This window comes from Sapajus apella, unplaced genomic scaffold, assembly GCF_009761245.1.
Source record: "Sapajus apella isolate SASKATOON/1434 unplaced genomic scaffold, GSC_monkey_1.0 scaffold15, whole genome shotgun sequence".
NCBI lineage: Eukaryota > Metazoa > Chordata > Mammalia > Primates > Cebidae > Sapajus > Sapajus apella.
Window position 1 is genome coordinate 10,626,175 of NW_022436955.1, and position 15,391 is coordinate 10,641,565.

General features: G+C 41.2%; 1 protein-coding gene across 4 annotated transcripts in view; it reads left to right on the forward strand.

The window, feature by feature from the left end:
- Nucleotides 1–15,391, forward strand: part of CBFB (core-binding factor subunit beta) — a 71,929-nt gene that overhangs the window by 41,416 nt on the left and 15,122 nt on the right. Inside the window, exons 4-5 of one of the 4 annotated variants that reach the window (XM_032284159.1) lie at nt 685–801; nt 14,410–14,505. In XM_032284159.1, the coding sequence (XP_032140050.1) occupies nt 685–801; nt 14,410–14,505 (213 nt within the window). Of the gene's footprint in view, nt 1–684; nt 802–14,409; nt 14,537–15,391 lie in introns of all 4 variants that reach the window. The other 3 variants (XM_032284160.1, XM_032284161.1, XM_032284162.1) reach the window with 3 other exon arrangements.

The following is a 15,391-nucleotide window of genomic DNA, read 5'->3' on the forward strand; positions in this document are numbered from 1 at the left end:
AGTCAACTCTGGTTAACAAGACAGAAAAAGAAAAAAAGATTAGTTATCAGGAAATGATGAGATAGCCTGTAAAACTGAAGGGAAGTGTCAAGAGCCTGACCCTGCGTGGCTCCAGGAACCCACGTTGAGGGAAGCAGTGCTGCATGCTCTCTTCAGAGGGTGGTGGCTTCCAGTTGTTTTTCATCTTTCTACCCAACATTCAAAAATCAAAGTGTCTGGCTGGATGTGGTAGCTCACATCTATAATCCTAGCACTTTTGGAGGCCAAGGTGGGCTGATTGCCTTAATTAAGGAGTTCGAGACTATCCTGGGCAACATGGTGAAACCTCTTCTCTACTGAAAATAGAAACAAAACAAAAAATTAGCAAGGTGTGGTGGTGAGCACCTGTAATCCCAGCCACTCGGGAGTCCAAGGCAGGAGAATTGCTTGAACCTGGGAGGCAGAGGTTGCAGTGAGCTGAGATCATGCCACTGCACTCCAGTTTGGGCAACACAGACACCATCTCAGTCAGTCAGTCAATAAAGACTGTGGTCACAAGATACGGTTTATGCATATACTTTACTGTGATTTTTAATTTTATCATTTTATTCATATTTACAGAGTTTATATAAATAAGTTTAATCTTTTTTTTTTCATGTGTATGATGGTTTTCAATTGCTTGTATCGTTCGTTTCTCTGTCTTAGGTATATTTGAAGGCTCCCATGATTCTGAATGGAGTCTGTGTTATCTGGAAAGGCTGGATTGATCTCCAGAGACTGGATGGTATGGGCTGTCTGGAGTTTGATGAGGAGCGAGCCCAGGTAGGGTGACTTCAGGCTATATTGAGCATGGTCCCTTTATTTAGTCCCTAATTTTTCCTTTGTCTGGGTGCCTATTTTACCCAGTCTTTAAGAGTAAGTATAGAAAGTATTATGTTCAAGCAGTATTGAGGAATCCTGAAAACGTTGAAACTCGAATTCTGATCCTGATTTTGGGAAAGTTTTTTCTTCAGCAGTTCTAAATTTCATTGGATTATTTGTATCTGCTCAGTGGGTGCTCCAAAGTCCAATAAGTAGTTCTTTAAAATATTTGTTCTTCATATTTGGAACATTATGAATAGGGGAAAAAATACAGTTCAAAATAAAATGTAGGAGCTGCACTTTTGTAATGCTTGAGTGAGGAGCTCAACAAGTCCTCTCCCCAGAAAGCAATGATAAAACTTGACAAAAATTGTTTTTTTCTTTTAAAAAAAGAGAGAAGCTGGACATGGTGGCTAGCACCTGTAATCCCAGCACTTTGGGAGGCCGAGGCAGATGGATCACCTGAGACTTGAAGTCAGGATTTTGAGACCAGCCTGGACAACACGGTGAAACCCCATTTCTACTAAAAATATAAAAATCAGCCAGGCGTGGTGGTGCACACCTGTAATCCCAGCTACTCGGGAGGCTGAGGCACGAGAATTGATCGAACCCGGGAGGTGGGGATTGCGCAGAGCCGAGATTGTACCACTGCTCTCACTGCTCCCCAGCCTGAGCGGCAGAACAAGACTCTGTCTCAACCCTAACAACAACAAACCGCACCCATTTAAGTCCTCATGGAAGCTATTGAATCTCAGTTAAGATCAGTGACAGTCTATGGCATTTTAGTCAAGAGCTGCTCTCTTTCCCCAGCTCTGTGGTCCCTTGGATTCTTCCCTGGGCAGTCAGGGTAAGCCATGAGCACTGGTAGATCTGTTGTCCTTTCAGGAGACAGCTGACTTTATTAAAAGCTTGTTGAGTGAGGAACTCATAAAAAAAAAAAAAAAAAAAAAAAACAGTTTTTAAAGAGACAGGGTCAACCTCTGTTACCCAGGCTTGAATACAGTGGTACAATCATAGCTCACTGAAGCCTCAAACTCCTGGGCTCAAGTGATCCTCCTATCTCAGTCTCCCAAAGTGCCGGGATTACAGGTGTGAGCCACAATGCCTGACCTGCTTTTACAGTTTCTTGTGGTGTTTTTAACATGTCATCCCACAACCTTTTCCCAGAAAAAAATCCATGCCCAGGCATATTGTTTAAAATGATAGAGGTCTGATTGGCAAACAATCTGGCAAAGCTAATGTTGCAGAAAACAACAAAGTGGCATACCAGCCAGAAATTTATCAAGATTAAGGGAAAGAGATAGGTAAAGTAGACCCTACTAAGATTACACTCATTTCATCCAGAAAGCTGTGTGCATGTACAAGGCTACACCTGCTCTTAGGAGAACACAGAAGGCCCTTGCAGGCTACTTTTCCCTGGGTGAACACAAGGTAGACTGGTAAACTCCCTGACCTTTGAAAGCATTTCCTCAAGCCACACATAAGTCCAGTGGCAAAAGATGGAAGTCTGCTGACTCAAGGTGTTTGGGCAAAACCCCTGACCAGTCATTGGCTGACAGCTGAACTATGCTGACCCAGAGACAACCTCCCAGAAAGCAAGATTAAAAAGACAACTGTGCGCAGTGGCTGATGCCTATAATCCCAGGCATTTTGGGAGGCCAAGGTGGGAGGATCACACGAGCCCAAGAGTTAAAGACCAGCCTGGGCAACATGGTGAGACCTCATCTCCGCAAAAAAAATTTAAAAATTAACCAGGTGTGATGGCATGTGCCTATAATCCTAGCTACTTGGGAGGCTGATCTGGGAGGATCACTTGAGTCTAGGAGTTCAAGACTACAGTGAACTGCAATCATGCCAGTGCACTGCAGCCTGGGCAACAAAGTGAGATTCTTTCTCTAAAAAGAAAAAGAGCTGAGCAGTCACGTTGGAGGCTCTACACTGCTGAGGAAAACAGACTCCACAGAATTTTTGGCTATTATTCCTTCAAGTAAAAAAGTTCACAGACTAAATAGCAGATAAGAGCTGACATATGAACAAGAAAATGAACAGTGTCTTGGGGACCTGTGGGACGCGAGCACATATGATCAAAGTTTCAGGAGAGGAAAAAAGGCAGAAGATATATTTTAAGAAATAAGAGCCAGGCCAGACGCAGTGGCTCACACGTGTAATCCCAGCACTTTGGGAGGCCGAGGTGGGTGGATCACAAGGTCAAGAGTTCAAGAGCAGCCTGGCCAATATGGTAAAACCCGTCTCTACTAAAAATACAAAAATTTGCCAGGCGTGGTGGCAGGTGCCTATAGTCCCAACTACTCGGGAGGCTGAGGCAGGAGAATTGCTTGAACCCAGGAGGCAGAGGTTGCAGTGAGCTGAGATCACCCCACTGCACTCAAGCCTGGGCGACAGAGCGAGACTCCATAAAAAAAAAAAAAAAAAAAAAAAAAAGAGCCAGAACTCTCACATTTGATCAAAAATGTTAATCTGCATTATCCAAGAAGCCCAATGGACAATAAGTAAGATAAACACAAAGAAATCCACACCTAGACACATTATAAACTGTTAAAAGACAAAAAATCATGAAAGCGGCAGGAAAGAGGGGTTACCACACCCAAAGGAACCACAGTAAGATTAACGGCTAGTCTCTTGAAATCATGGAGGCCAGAAGGTTGTGGGATGACACGTTAGAAACACCAAAAGAAACTGTAAAAGCAGGTCAGGCATCGTGGCTCACACCTGTAATCCCAGCACTTTGGGAGACTGAGATAGGAGGATCACTTGAGCCCAGGAGTTTGAGGCTACAGTGAGCTATGATTGTACCACTGCATTCAAGCCTGGGTAACAGAGGTTGACCCTGTCTCTTTAAAAAACACAGAATGAGGCTGGGCACAGTGGCTCACGCCTATAATCCCAGCACTTTGGGAGGCTGAGGTGGGCAGATCTTAAGGTCAGCAGTTTGAGACCAGCCTGGCCAATATGGTGAAACTCCCATCTCTACTAAAAATACAGAATTAGCTAGGAGTGGTGGTGCACACCTGTAGTCCCAGCTACTTGGGAGGCAGAGGCAGGAGAATCGCTTGAACCTGAGAGGCAGAGATTGCAGTGAGCCGAGATTGTGCCGCTGCACTCCAACTTGAGCAACAGTGTGAGACTCTGTCTCAAAAAAATAAAAATAAATAAATAAATAAAAATAAAAACAAAGAAAATGTAAAAGCACCTGATTCTTAAAGTTAAAATAATAACAGGAATATAAAGGAGCTCATGTGTCTTCCCATATAGTTCTTTCTATAGGGAAATGTAAGAATTTTCTTTAAAAGGGATTAAAAAATTAAGGCTTTCTATTGAAAAGTTTAAGATTCAAAGTTAAAAAAATTTTTTTTTAACCTTTCAGTGTTATCCAATAAAGTTAAAATTCTTTTTTTTTTTTTTTTGAGACGGAGTTTCGCTCTTATTACCCAGGCTGGAGTGCAATGGCACGATCTCGGCCCACCGCAACCTCCGTCTCCTGGGTTCAGGCAGTTCTCCTGCCTCAGCCCCCTGAGTCGCTGGGATTACAGGCACGCACCACCATGCCCAGCTAATTTTTTTCTGTATTTTTAGTAGAGACGGTGTTTCACCATGTTGACCAGGATGGTCTCGATCTCTTGACCTCGTGATCCACCCGCCTCGGCCTCCCACAGTGCTGGGATTACAGGCTTGAGCCACCGCGCCCGGCCAAGTTAAAATTCTTAAAGAATCCTTGCCCTGGCCCAGACCATCCCAATGGCATATGCCTATAGTCCTAGCTACTTGGGAGGCTGAGGCAGGAGGATCCCTTGATCCCAGGAGTTCCAGGCCAGCCTGGGCAACATAATGAGACCTTCATCTCTAAAAATAAAAATAAAGAATCCATACTTTACCCTGATTTCCACAATGCTAATGAGTTCCCAGTTCTTTCAGAAAAATAATAACCAGCAATCTAGAAGACTATTTTCTATAAGAAGTGGTAAGGCGTACTTAATTTATATAAGGAAAATTCAGATTGGATTGACTTTTAAAACTAAAGTATTTTGACAGGGTGCAGTGGCTCATGCCTGCAATTCTAACATTTGAAAAGGCAGAGGCGGGAGGATTGCTTGGTCCCAGGAGTTTGAGACCAACCTGGGCAACGTGGCAAAACTCTGTCTTTACAAAAAAAAAAAAAAAAAAAAAAAAGCCAGCTGTGGTGGCGTGCACCTGCAGTCCCAGCTACTCAGGATCGCTTGAACCCAGGAGGCAGAGGTTGCAATGAGCTGAGATCGCACCACTCCACTCTGGCCTGGGTGACTGAACCAAGACCCTGTATCAAAAACAAACAACAAAAACTAAAATATTTTATTAAGATGAATAAGTTAAAATTTTTAACATTTTTCGTACTTGGAGTTTTTCAAGCCTTATTCCCGTAGTCCTCAAATTGGTCTATATCACTACAAATTAAGTGCCATCTATTGTGATAATTTACAGTTTTTGAATAAAAAACTCAAAGCAGGTGACTCCAGCTGCTCAGTTAGCAATCAGTACTTACAAGCTGTAGCCTTCCTTGTCCCCAGATCATGTGCAAGATAGTATAAGTAAAGAGGCAATTAAATATAGATGTTAGGGGCAGGAGTTCATAGTCATATAATGTGAATCCTGGCCCCACCACTTACCAGCTGTTATGGACTGAATGTTTGTGTACCCCATCCCCAAATTGATACGTTGAAGCCCCAGCCCCTGTTGTGACTATACTTAAAGATAGGGCATTTATGGAGATAATTAAGGTTAAAGGCATAAGAGTGGGGCCCTGATATAATAAGGTTAGTATCCTTATGAGAAGAGGTAGGAGAGAGCACTCTGTCTCTCTCTCTGTCTCTCTGCCGTATGAGGACAGCGAGATGGATGTCTGCAAGCCAGAAAGGGGTCCCTCACCAATAACCAAATTGTCTGGCACCTTGATCTGGGACTGCTGATCTCCAGAAATGTGAGAAAATGAATTTCTATTGTTTAAGCCACTCCATTTTTGTTTTTGTGTGTGTGTTTTTTCTTTGTTTGTTTTTGAGACAGAGTCTTGCTCTGTTGCCAGGTGCCAGGCTGGAGTGCAGTGGCGCAATCTTGACTCGCTGCAATCTCCACCTCCCGGGTTCAAGCGATTCTCCTGCCTCAGCCTCCCGAGTAGCTGGGACTACAGGCGCATGCCACCACACCCAGCTGATTTTTGTATTTTTTAGTAGAGACGGTTTCACCATGTTGGCAAGGATGGTCTCGATCTCCTGACCTCGTGATCCGCCCACCTGGGCCCCCCAAAGTGCTGGGATTACAGGCATGAGCCATGGCCCATTTTTGGTATTTTATTATGGCGTGCTGAGATGACTAAGATACCAGCTTTGTGATGCTGGCAAGCTATTACATCTCTCCCGGCCTCAGATTTCTCTTTCATAAGATGAGATAATGCTGCTCACAAATTTGTGGGCAGTTGAACGAGTATATGTAAAGGGCTGTGCCTACCACAGTATCTGGGATGCAGTACAGTTCCTAAATGAAGACTCTTATTTGTTACTGCTTGTACTTCAGCATTTTATACTAGGGGTTTCCATTCTTCTCCAGATGTCTGTCTCATGTAGTAGTGTGTAAAATCACAAAGGGTGGATTTCAGCCCTCTCTCCTTGGGCTAGAATAGGCCCCGTCTCTAGTGAGTGAGCCTGGCAGCAGCCTCACTTCTGTATTCCAACACAGTTTTGTTTCTCTGTGCTGATCACACAGGCAGAACTCTTTGGTTAACGCTTCAGAATTAACCAAAACACAGTTAAAAAATTATCTAAGTTTATGGTTAATGTTATGTCGTTTATAATGTAATATAATTTGATACAGGATTAGAGTGACCATATTACTTATTGTCACTGTATTATTCCTAAAAGTAGAGGGTGATGTTTAAAATAACTGAAATTTTGTAACATTTTGATCCACACATTTATTGACCCACAAATTGGTTTTATTATATTGCTAGCCCTAGAAAAATTGTTTCATTCAAAAAACATTTTCAAAAATGTTTTTTTAAAAATAAAATAACATGTATACAATAAAGCAAAATAAAAGTTGTATCTTTATGTTAATCATCTGAACATTAAGATTAATAAGCAGAAAAAAAAAAGATTAATAAGCAGAATGCTTAGCCTTGATACTTATTCATGCACTTTATTAGTCTCATTCATAACTGTATCTAATATTTTTTGAGGAATATATAGATTTTTCCATTATGGTCTTATTTTTTTCTTTTCTTCCTTTCTTTTTTTTAAGAGGCAGAGTCTTGCTCTGTTGCTCAGAGTCGTACAATCACAGCTCACTACAGCCTCAAGCTCCTGCCGTGTTGGCTAATTAAAAAATTTTTTTTAAAGACAAGGTCTCACCATGTTGGCCAAGCTGTTTTTGAACTGCTGGCTTCAAATGATCCTCCTGCCTCAGCCTCCCAAAGCACTGGGATTATAGGCATGAACCACTGCATCTAGCCTTTTTTTACTTCTTCATAAAAGTGCTTGCAGTACACTTCAGAGTTGCATGTTATAATTAGTAAATTTGGAACCGTTGACATCTTCAATTGAGTCTCTGTAAACTATGTAAAAAATTGGCAAAATACTCTAACAAATGCTGAGGTATCTGGTAAAGTAAGCTAAATGGAAAAGAGTCAATTCCATTTTTGAAAATTTAAATGTTACAAGTATTTCAGCCGAAATATTTTCACAGGTATTGTCTCTGCTTTTGTCCAGATGATCTTTTTTTGACAAGTTATTTTAAGACAAAACCTGTCAAAGGAAGCTGTCTCTATTTATGATTCTTCGGAATATTTTGCCGAGTTCAGTTACTTCAGAATTAGAGTTCTCTAATTATCAAATCATTTCCAGTTAAAAATAGGAATTTCATCCAAGATTCTTTTCCCAAAAAGAAACAAAAGACGTGACCAGGAGCAGTGGCTCATGGCTATAATCCGGGCACTCTTAAGAGGCCAAGGAGGGCAGATCACTTGAGGTCTAGAGTTTGAGACCAGCCTGGCCAACATGGTGAAACCCTGTCTCTACTGAAAATTCAAATTAGCCATAGTGGCATGTGCCTGTGGTCCCAGCTGCTCAGGAAGCTGAGGCAGGAGAATTGCTTGAGCCGAGGAGGAGGAAGTTGCGGTGAGCCAAGACTGTGCCACTGCACTCCAGTCTGGGCAACAGAGTGAGACTCCATCTCAAAAAAACACGAGGCCAGGCTTGGTGACTCACGTCTGTAATCCCAGCACTTTGGGAGGCCAAGGCAGGTGAATCACCTGAGGTAAGGAGTTCGAGACCAGTCTGGCCAACATGTTGAAACCCTGTCTCTACTAAAACTACAAAAATTAGCTGGGCCTGGTAGAGGGCGCCTGTAATTCCAGCTACTCAGGAGGCTGAGGGAGGAGAATCACTTGAACCCAGGAGGCAGAGGTTCTTTACACATTTCGTTGTTTGCTTGTTTTTGAGATGGAGTCTTTCTCTGTACCCCAGGCTGGAGTGCAGTGACACAATCTCGGCTCACTGCAACCTTGCAACTTCTGCCACCCAGGTTCCAGCTATTCTGCTTTAGCTTCCTGGTAGCTGGGATTACGGGTGCCTTTTACCATGCCTGGCTAATTTTTATATTTTTAGTAGAGAGAGGGTTTCACCACATTGGCCAGACTAGTCTCGAACTCCTGACCTCAGGTGATCTGCCACACTTGGTTTTTTAACATAATTCTCTAAAAACTTGAAAAACATGAAAATTTTGTCACTTCACTAATTGATTAATCAATTTCCAACTAACTTTAAACAAAACATTACTACAAAGACTCACTAACCCAAAGAAGGTCAATGTTATTGTAGGAACTAGGTTGGTTTTAGCATCATTCTTCAAAGACTCAAGTTTTCCGAAAATCTAATGTGTACTGTCATGAGATTTTTTTTTTTTTAATTCATCATCAGCTTTGTCACAGTTCCACAGTTCAGTTACTTTAACTGTAGATAAAGGTATTTGTAAGTTACATAAACTATAACTTCTAAATAATAGAATGTTTCATTTCTTTGGATACAGTCATAAATTACATATGTACCACTAGTAGTTCCTAGTAAATTTCTATTTTGTAGTTCAATGAGAATGTTATTTTTATACAATATGTATAAAGCATTTGTATTATCAATATAAGCCAATAATTTTATCTTCATTGTTGTGCTTTTTAAATGACTTTGTTTTGGCAATCACAGAACGATATTTCACCTTCAGTATAATGACCTTGCAAAGTTTTATTTGATTTCATGATTGGATTAGAAAAATTGAACCATTATTGGAATTGATGAATTTTGTATTTCATCAGTGATCAAATATATGTTCTATTTCATCAACTGATGACAGTGCTCTAAAATTAGTGTCTTTTTGTTTGCAAGGTTTTTCTGTTCATGAAGCAACATATAAACAGTTTTCCTTTTTACATATGCACAAAAATGTGGGTGAAATTAATTTGGAAGAGTCATTTAAATGAAAAGTTATGGGCTACAGATTGATATATTAAATGCATCATTTGCAGCTGCACATACTGAATTGTCTTTGGTGTAAACACTAATGCTTCTTCAGCAGATTTATTCTTTTTGTTTTCATGTGACCAGTGATACCATTCTGGTCCCCACAGAGAATAATAAATGTCGATATTTTGCACAAATTACACGTTCATCATCAACTTTCTTGGAAAAAAATTTGATTCTTCATTTTTTAATTAAGCATGAACTTTTTCTAGTTTTTAAACTCTTTGCTCCAGAAAGGTAAGTGTTACCAAACTGTAAAATAAATATAGTTGTAGATTTAGACAATAAATAAAGACACAAATATAATGAAGAGAGAATTACTACAGCCAGAGTGATCAGAATATTTCTTGTATGCTCTATGATAGAACTGCTAAGCCTTAATTTCCCACGTGAATTTCATGTATACTCAACCATGTTTTATGATGACCTCACCTGGCTACCTTGTGCAAGTTGTGATACTTTGGAGTAACAGACAAGTGACTGGTAGGGACTAGAGAATTGAAAACCTTATCCCACTCAAACCTGAAGGAGTTAGTTGTTCCTAACCTTTGAGCCTACTTTGTGGGTGAACACGTGGTTTTTATTATCAGGTGCCCTTTATGTTGTCCTTGAAAGGGAAGTGTTAGATTGCAGCAGGAAAGGATCAGGATAATACTGGTAATTACTGATCATATTTCCATTTTACCATTTGTTAAAGTGTGAACTCTATTCACTGCACGTACATCTCACATGTCATTAGAAAATACCAAGACAGGCTGGGCATAGTGGCTCATGCCTGTAATCCCAGCACTTTGGGAGGCTGAGGCAGGAGGATCACTTGATACCAGGAGTTTAAGACCAGCCTGGGCAACACAGTGGGACCCAATTGGGACCCATCTCTCTGTAAAAAAAAAAATTAGCCAAAAGTGGTGGCACACACCTGTAGTCCCTGCTTCATGGGAGGCTGAGGCAGGAGGATCGCTTGAGCCTGGGAGGTTGAGGCTGCAGTGAGCCATGATCACACCATGTTCTCCAGCCTGGGCCTGAGAGTGAGACCCCTTCTCTAAAAAAGAGAAGAGAAAAGATCAAAACATAAGATGGAACAAGAAAGTGAGGGCTACCATGCTGGGCATGGTGGCTCATGCCTGTAATCCCAGCACTTTGGGAGGCCAAGGTGGGCAGATCACAAGGTCAAGAGATCGAGGCCATCCTGGCCAACATGGTGAAACCCATCTCTACTAAAAATACAAATAAATTAGCTGCGTGTGGTGGCACACGCCTGTAGTCCCAGCTACTTGGGAAGATGAGGCAGAAGAATCACTTGAAACCGGGAGGTTGAGGGTGCAGTGAGCTGAGATGGTGCCACTGTACTTCAGCCTGGCAACAGAGCAAGACTCCGTCTCAAAAAAAAAAAAAAAAAAAAAAGGGGAGGGCTATCAAATTTCTCTTGGCTTATTTTGCTGCAAATATTAAGAATACTTTTTTAAAATTTTTGGTCGGGCGCAGTGGCTCACACCTGTAATCCCAGCACTTTGGGAGGCTGAGGCGGGTGGATCACCTGAAGTCAGGAGTTCAAGACCAGCCTGGCCAACATGGTGAAACCCCGTCTCTTAATAAAAAAAAAAATAAATAAATTATTTTTGTATTTTAGAGACAGAATTTCGCTCTTGTTGCCCAGGCTGGAGTGCAATGGTGTGACCTCAGCTCACTGCACCTCCCGCCTCTCGGGTTCAAGCGAATCTCCAGCCTCAGCCTCCAAGTAGCTGGGATTACAGGAGCTTGCCACCACGCCCAGCTAATTTTTTGTATTTTTTTTCTTTAGTAGAGATGGGGTTTCAGCATGTTGGCCAGGCTGGTCTTGAACTCCTGACCTCAGGTGATCGCCCTGCTTCAGCCTCCCAAAGGTCTGGGATTACAGGAGTGAGCCACTGCACTGAACTGTGACTACTGCTAGAATACATATTTGTGACTAATAACTTCTGAGGGAATTAGATCACATCTTGTGTTACATGCTCACATTTCATCCTCTGCTTTTCCTCTCCTGTACTTAATCACAATGATAATTTTATATTCATTTGTTAATTTTATATCCGTTGCCCATCTGCCCCACTAGACCAGAATCTCTGAGAAAAAGCAACATTTGCTCTCTAATGTTGTATCCTTGGCACCAAGCACAGTGACTTGGATGTAACAAAGGCTCAATATTTGTGGAATAAATGAAAAAGTAAATGAATGCACAGGACAGAGTGGGTATCCTGTCAGCAGCAGATGTGTCCCAGTTGATACCTAAGTGTATAGAAAGCCCTGGGAAATTGGAAACAGCATTCTTTTGCAGATATCTCTGGCTTATATAGTAGGTCCATGCTATGTTGTTCAGTCAAATGTTTGAATTTTATGTGTCCATAAGTGCTTGTTGAATAATAGCTAGCATTTATTGAAGGCGGTCAGTATGCTTAAGCACTTTTTATGTGTTATTTAATCTTTACAACAATCTTGTTATAAAGTATTACTCTGCCTATCTTACATGTGAATTCGCTGAGTTACAGAAATGAAATAACATTGCCCAGGGTTATAAAGTTAATAAGTGCATCATAAGAATGGGAATTTGATTACATCTTTCCATTCTGTTTACGTTACAGACATTGTCACTGAACATTTTATATATTAGAAAACCCCACTGAGAGTGACAAATAAAGGATTTATCACACAGAACAAGATATCCAGCAGTAAGCAGTCCAGGCCTGGAATAGCGCTTAATTATATTATCAGAGACCCTGGGTCTTTTTTTTTTTTTTTTTTTTTTTTTTACCCTGACGTGATATGAAATCTTCTAATCTTGCTACTTTACCATGCTTACCATGTGATTCTGTCCTGGTTATTATGTTTGCAAGATGGCTACTGCATCAGTTCCTAAGAAAGTGGAATGGTGAAATGTCTTAAACTTTCTTGGAAGCCCCATTAGGTGACTTGTGTTTCTGTCTCATTGGCTGCAGCTGAGTTATGTGGCCACCCCTTGATATAGTGAATCTAGGAAAGTGAATAGTATTGATGACTTTTCTAGTATTGTTCTGGATCTTTTAGTTTCTTCAAAATCCTAGTATTCTGGCTGGACACGGTGGGTGACCCATGTCATCCTAGCACTTTGGGAGGCCAAGGTGGGTGAATCACTTCAGGTCAGGAGTTTGAGACCAGCCTGGCCAACATGGTGAAACCCCATCTCTACTAAAAATACAAAAATTAGCCGGGCATGATGGTGCACACCTGTAGTCCCAGCTACTTTGGAGGCTGAAGCAAGAGAATTGCTTGAACCCAGGAGGTGGAGGCTGCCGTGAGCGGAGATCATGCCACTGCACTCCAGCCAAGGTGACATAGTGAGACTCCATTTCAAAAAAAAAATCTAATATTCAGAAGTGTGTGACTGCAAAGGTCAAGCATCCTGGGCTGTAGACAGTGAGGGAGCTTTTTTAAGTTGGGAGCATTGTGGTCAGATTGTTCTTTAAAGGTATACTCTGATGGCTGTGTGGTAGATTGGGTGGAGGGTGACCAAATGGAAGCAAGGAGAGACTGTGTCGGAGACTTTTTACAATGGTGTAGGTGAGATTTTAGGGGCCTGAACTAGGAAAATTTTTATAGGAATGAAGAGGACACCGAAGATTTCAAAAATAGGACATCAAGTAGGTAGGACTCAGTGGTTGATGGACTTTGGAGACAAGGAAAGAGTGAAGAGTCAAAGATGATGGCTCAGGTTTCTAGCAGAAAAAAAAAATGGCGCCACAACAGAGACCAAAAAAGAGTAGAGGAGAAAGTTTAAGTTGGTTACCTTTTTAGACACAGTGAGTCCTGAGGTATCTGGGCTTCTTTCATGTGCAGATCTTTAGCCACTAACTGGGAAAAGACATAGATTTGTTATATGTTACAAATATATTTTCCTTGATAATTTCCCATGGGATTTTATTTGCTTTTTGCTGTCCAGAAGTTTCCAACATTTGTGTAGTCAGTGTTGTTCATCTTCATTTATATTTCTGGCTTTAGTTCATAGAGAGCCTTTCTTTTCCCCAAATGATAGAATTATTTACCACATTCTTTTCTCTATGGCTTAAATATTGTATTGATCAGGATTTTGATGAGTAGGATGAAGTAAAGCAAATGGAAGAGCATTTTCAATTCTTAGAAAATGATTAATAAGACTTATTTCCAAGGTGTAATTATAAAATACTGATTTTTTTCCTTTAAAAGTACCTCTGACAGTTGTTTTTTTAAAATGGTGTTGCTATTTCTGAAATACTCCGCTGTTCGTTTCTGTCAGAATAAAAAAGGCTGGACAAGGTGGCTTGCATCTGTAATCCCAGCACTTTGGGAGGCCAAGACAGGAGGATCTCTTGAAGCCAGGAGTTTGAGACCAGCCTGGTCAACATAGTAAGACCCGGTCTCTACGAAAACTAAAAAAAAAAAAAAAAAAAAAAACAGGCACAGTGGCGGGTGCCTGTAGTCCCAGCTGCTTGGAAGGCTGAGGCAGGAGAATTACTATAATGGAGTTAAGCCTAGGAGTTTGAGGTTAGGGTGGGCTATGATTGTACCACTACACTCGTACTCCAGTCTGGGTGATAGAGTGGGACCCTGTTTCTTTTTTTCTTTTCTTTTCTTTTTTATTGAGAGAGAGTTTCCGCTCTTGTTGCCCAGGCTGGAATGCAATGGTGCAATCTTGGCTTGCTCCAACCTCCGCCTCCTGGGTTTTAAGCTGTTCTCCTGCCTCAGCCTCCCAAGTAGCTGGGATTACAAGCACGTTCCACCACACCCAGCCAATTTCTGTATTTTTAGTAGAGATGGGGTTTGACCGTGTTGGTTAGACTGGTCTTGAACTCCTGACCTCCGGGGATCTGCCCGCCTCAGCCTCCCAAAGTGCTGGGATTATAGGCGTGAGCCACCACACCCAGCTGCTGTTGCAACAAGTAAATAAATAAAAATAAAACATCCCCAGATCTTAATTTTTTTTTATAAGTCAAAATTGAAATAGGCATTTTATGTATTCTGACAGCAGGAGGATGCATTAGCTCAACAGGCCTTTGAAGAGACTCGGAGAAGGACACGTGAATTTGAAGACAGAGACAGGTCTCATCGGGAGGAAATGGAGGTGAGAGTTTCACAGCTGCTGGCAGTAACTGGTTAGTACTTTCCCCCAAACTCTCAGGCTATGTTTGTGATGTTTGTGCGTAATGTTTTTTAATAGTTTAATTTTGTCTTTCATTTTTAAGAAGTTGTAGTCTTTGACTTTGTATTTGTTAAATGTAATTGCTGTAAATAATTTATTCTAATTTAAGGTTGTACATGAATTCCTCAGTAATTGGTCTTCATAAAAATCATTTACTGTAATAAGGTATATTTTCTCTTAATTCATTTACCCAAAATCTTACCTCTTTTTTTCTTATTTTTCAAATTATTTGTAAACATTAGCTTATGTTTTTTTCTTTTCTTTTCTTTTTTTTTTTTAGTCGTGGGGCCCAAGATGATGGAGAAAGAGCTCCAGTAGGTTGAGGGAGGCCCTGGCCTTTCTTGGACCACAGTTTCCCTGGCTCTGAGACCCCTTGCAGCTCCTATCTGCTCAGATTTATTTTTTCTTTTTTACATTACATGAAGCCATTTACATGAGGTCATTGGTATTTCAGCCCAGGGAGAATTTTGGACACAGCAAAGAGGGGCCTGCAAGTTACACGCCCTATCCTGTGCTCTGCCTTTGCCTCCTTCATGCAGCAGATATGTAGTGCATCTCAGAGCTGGGCTAGATACTGTGACACCCAGCACCTCATGAAAAAGGCAGAGAAGCAAACAGTCTAGCTGAAAAAATGTAAAAGCATGTAGTGTTCAGTGATGGCAGTGGTGCCCACACTTTCCTATACACTGGAATCACCTGTGAATCTTTCAAAACACTAATGGCTGGGGTCCCATCCCACTGAGTTAAGTGACCTGGGCTTCCACTTGGGGCTTCCAGCTTTTTTTTTTTTTTTTTTTAAAGAGAAGGA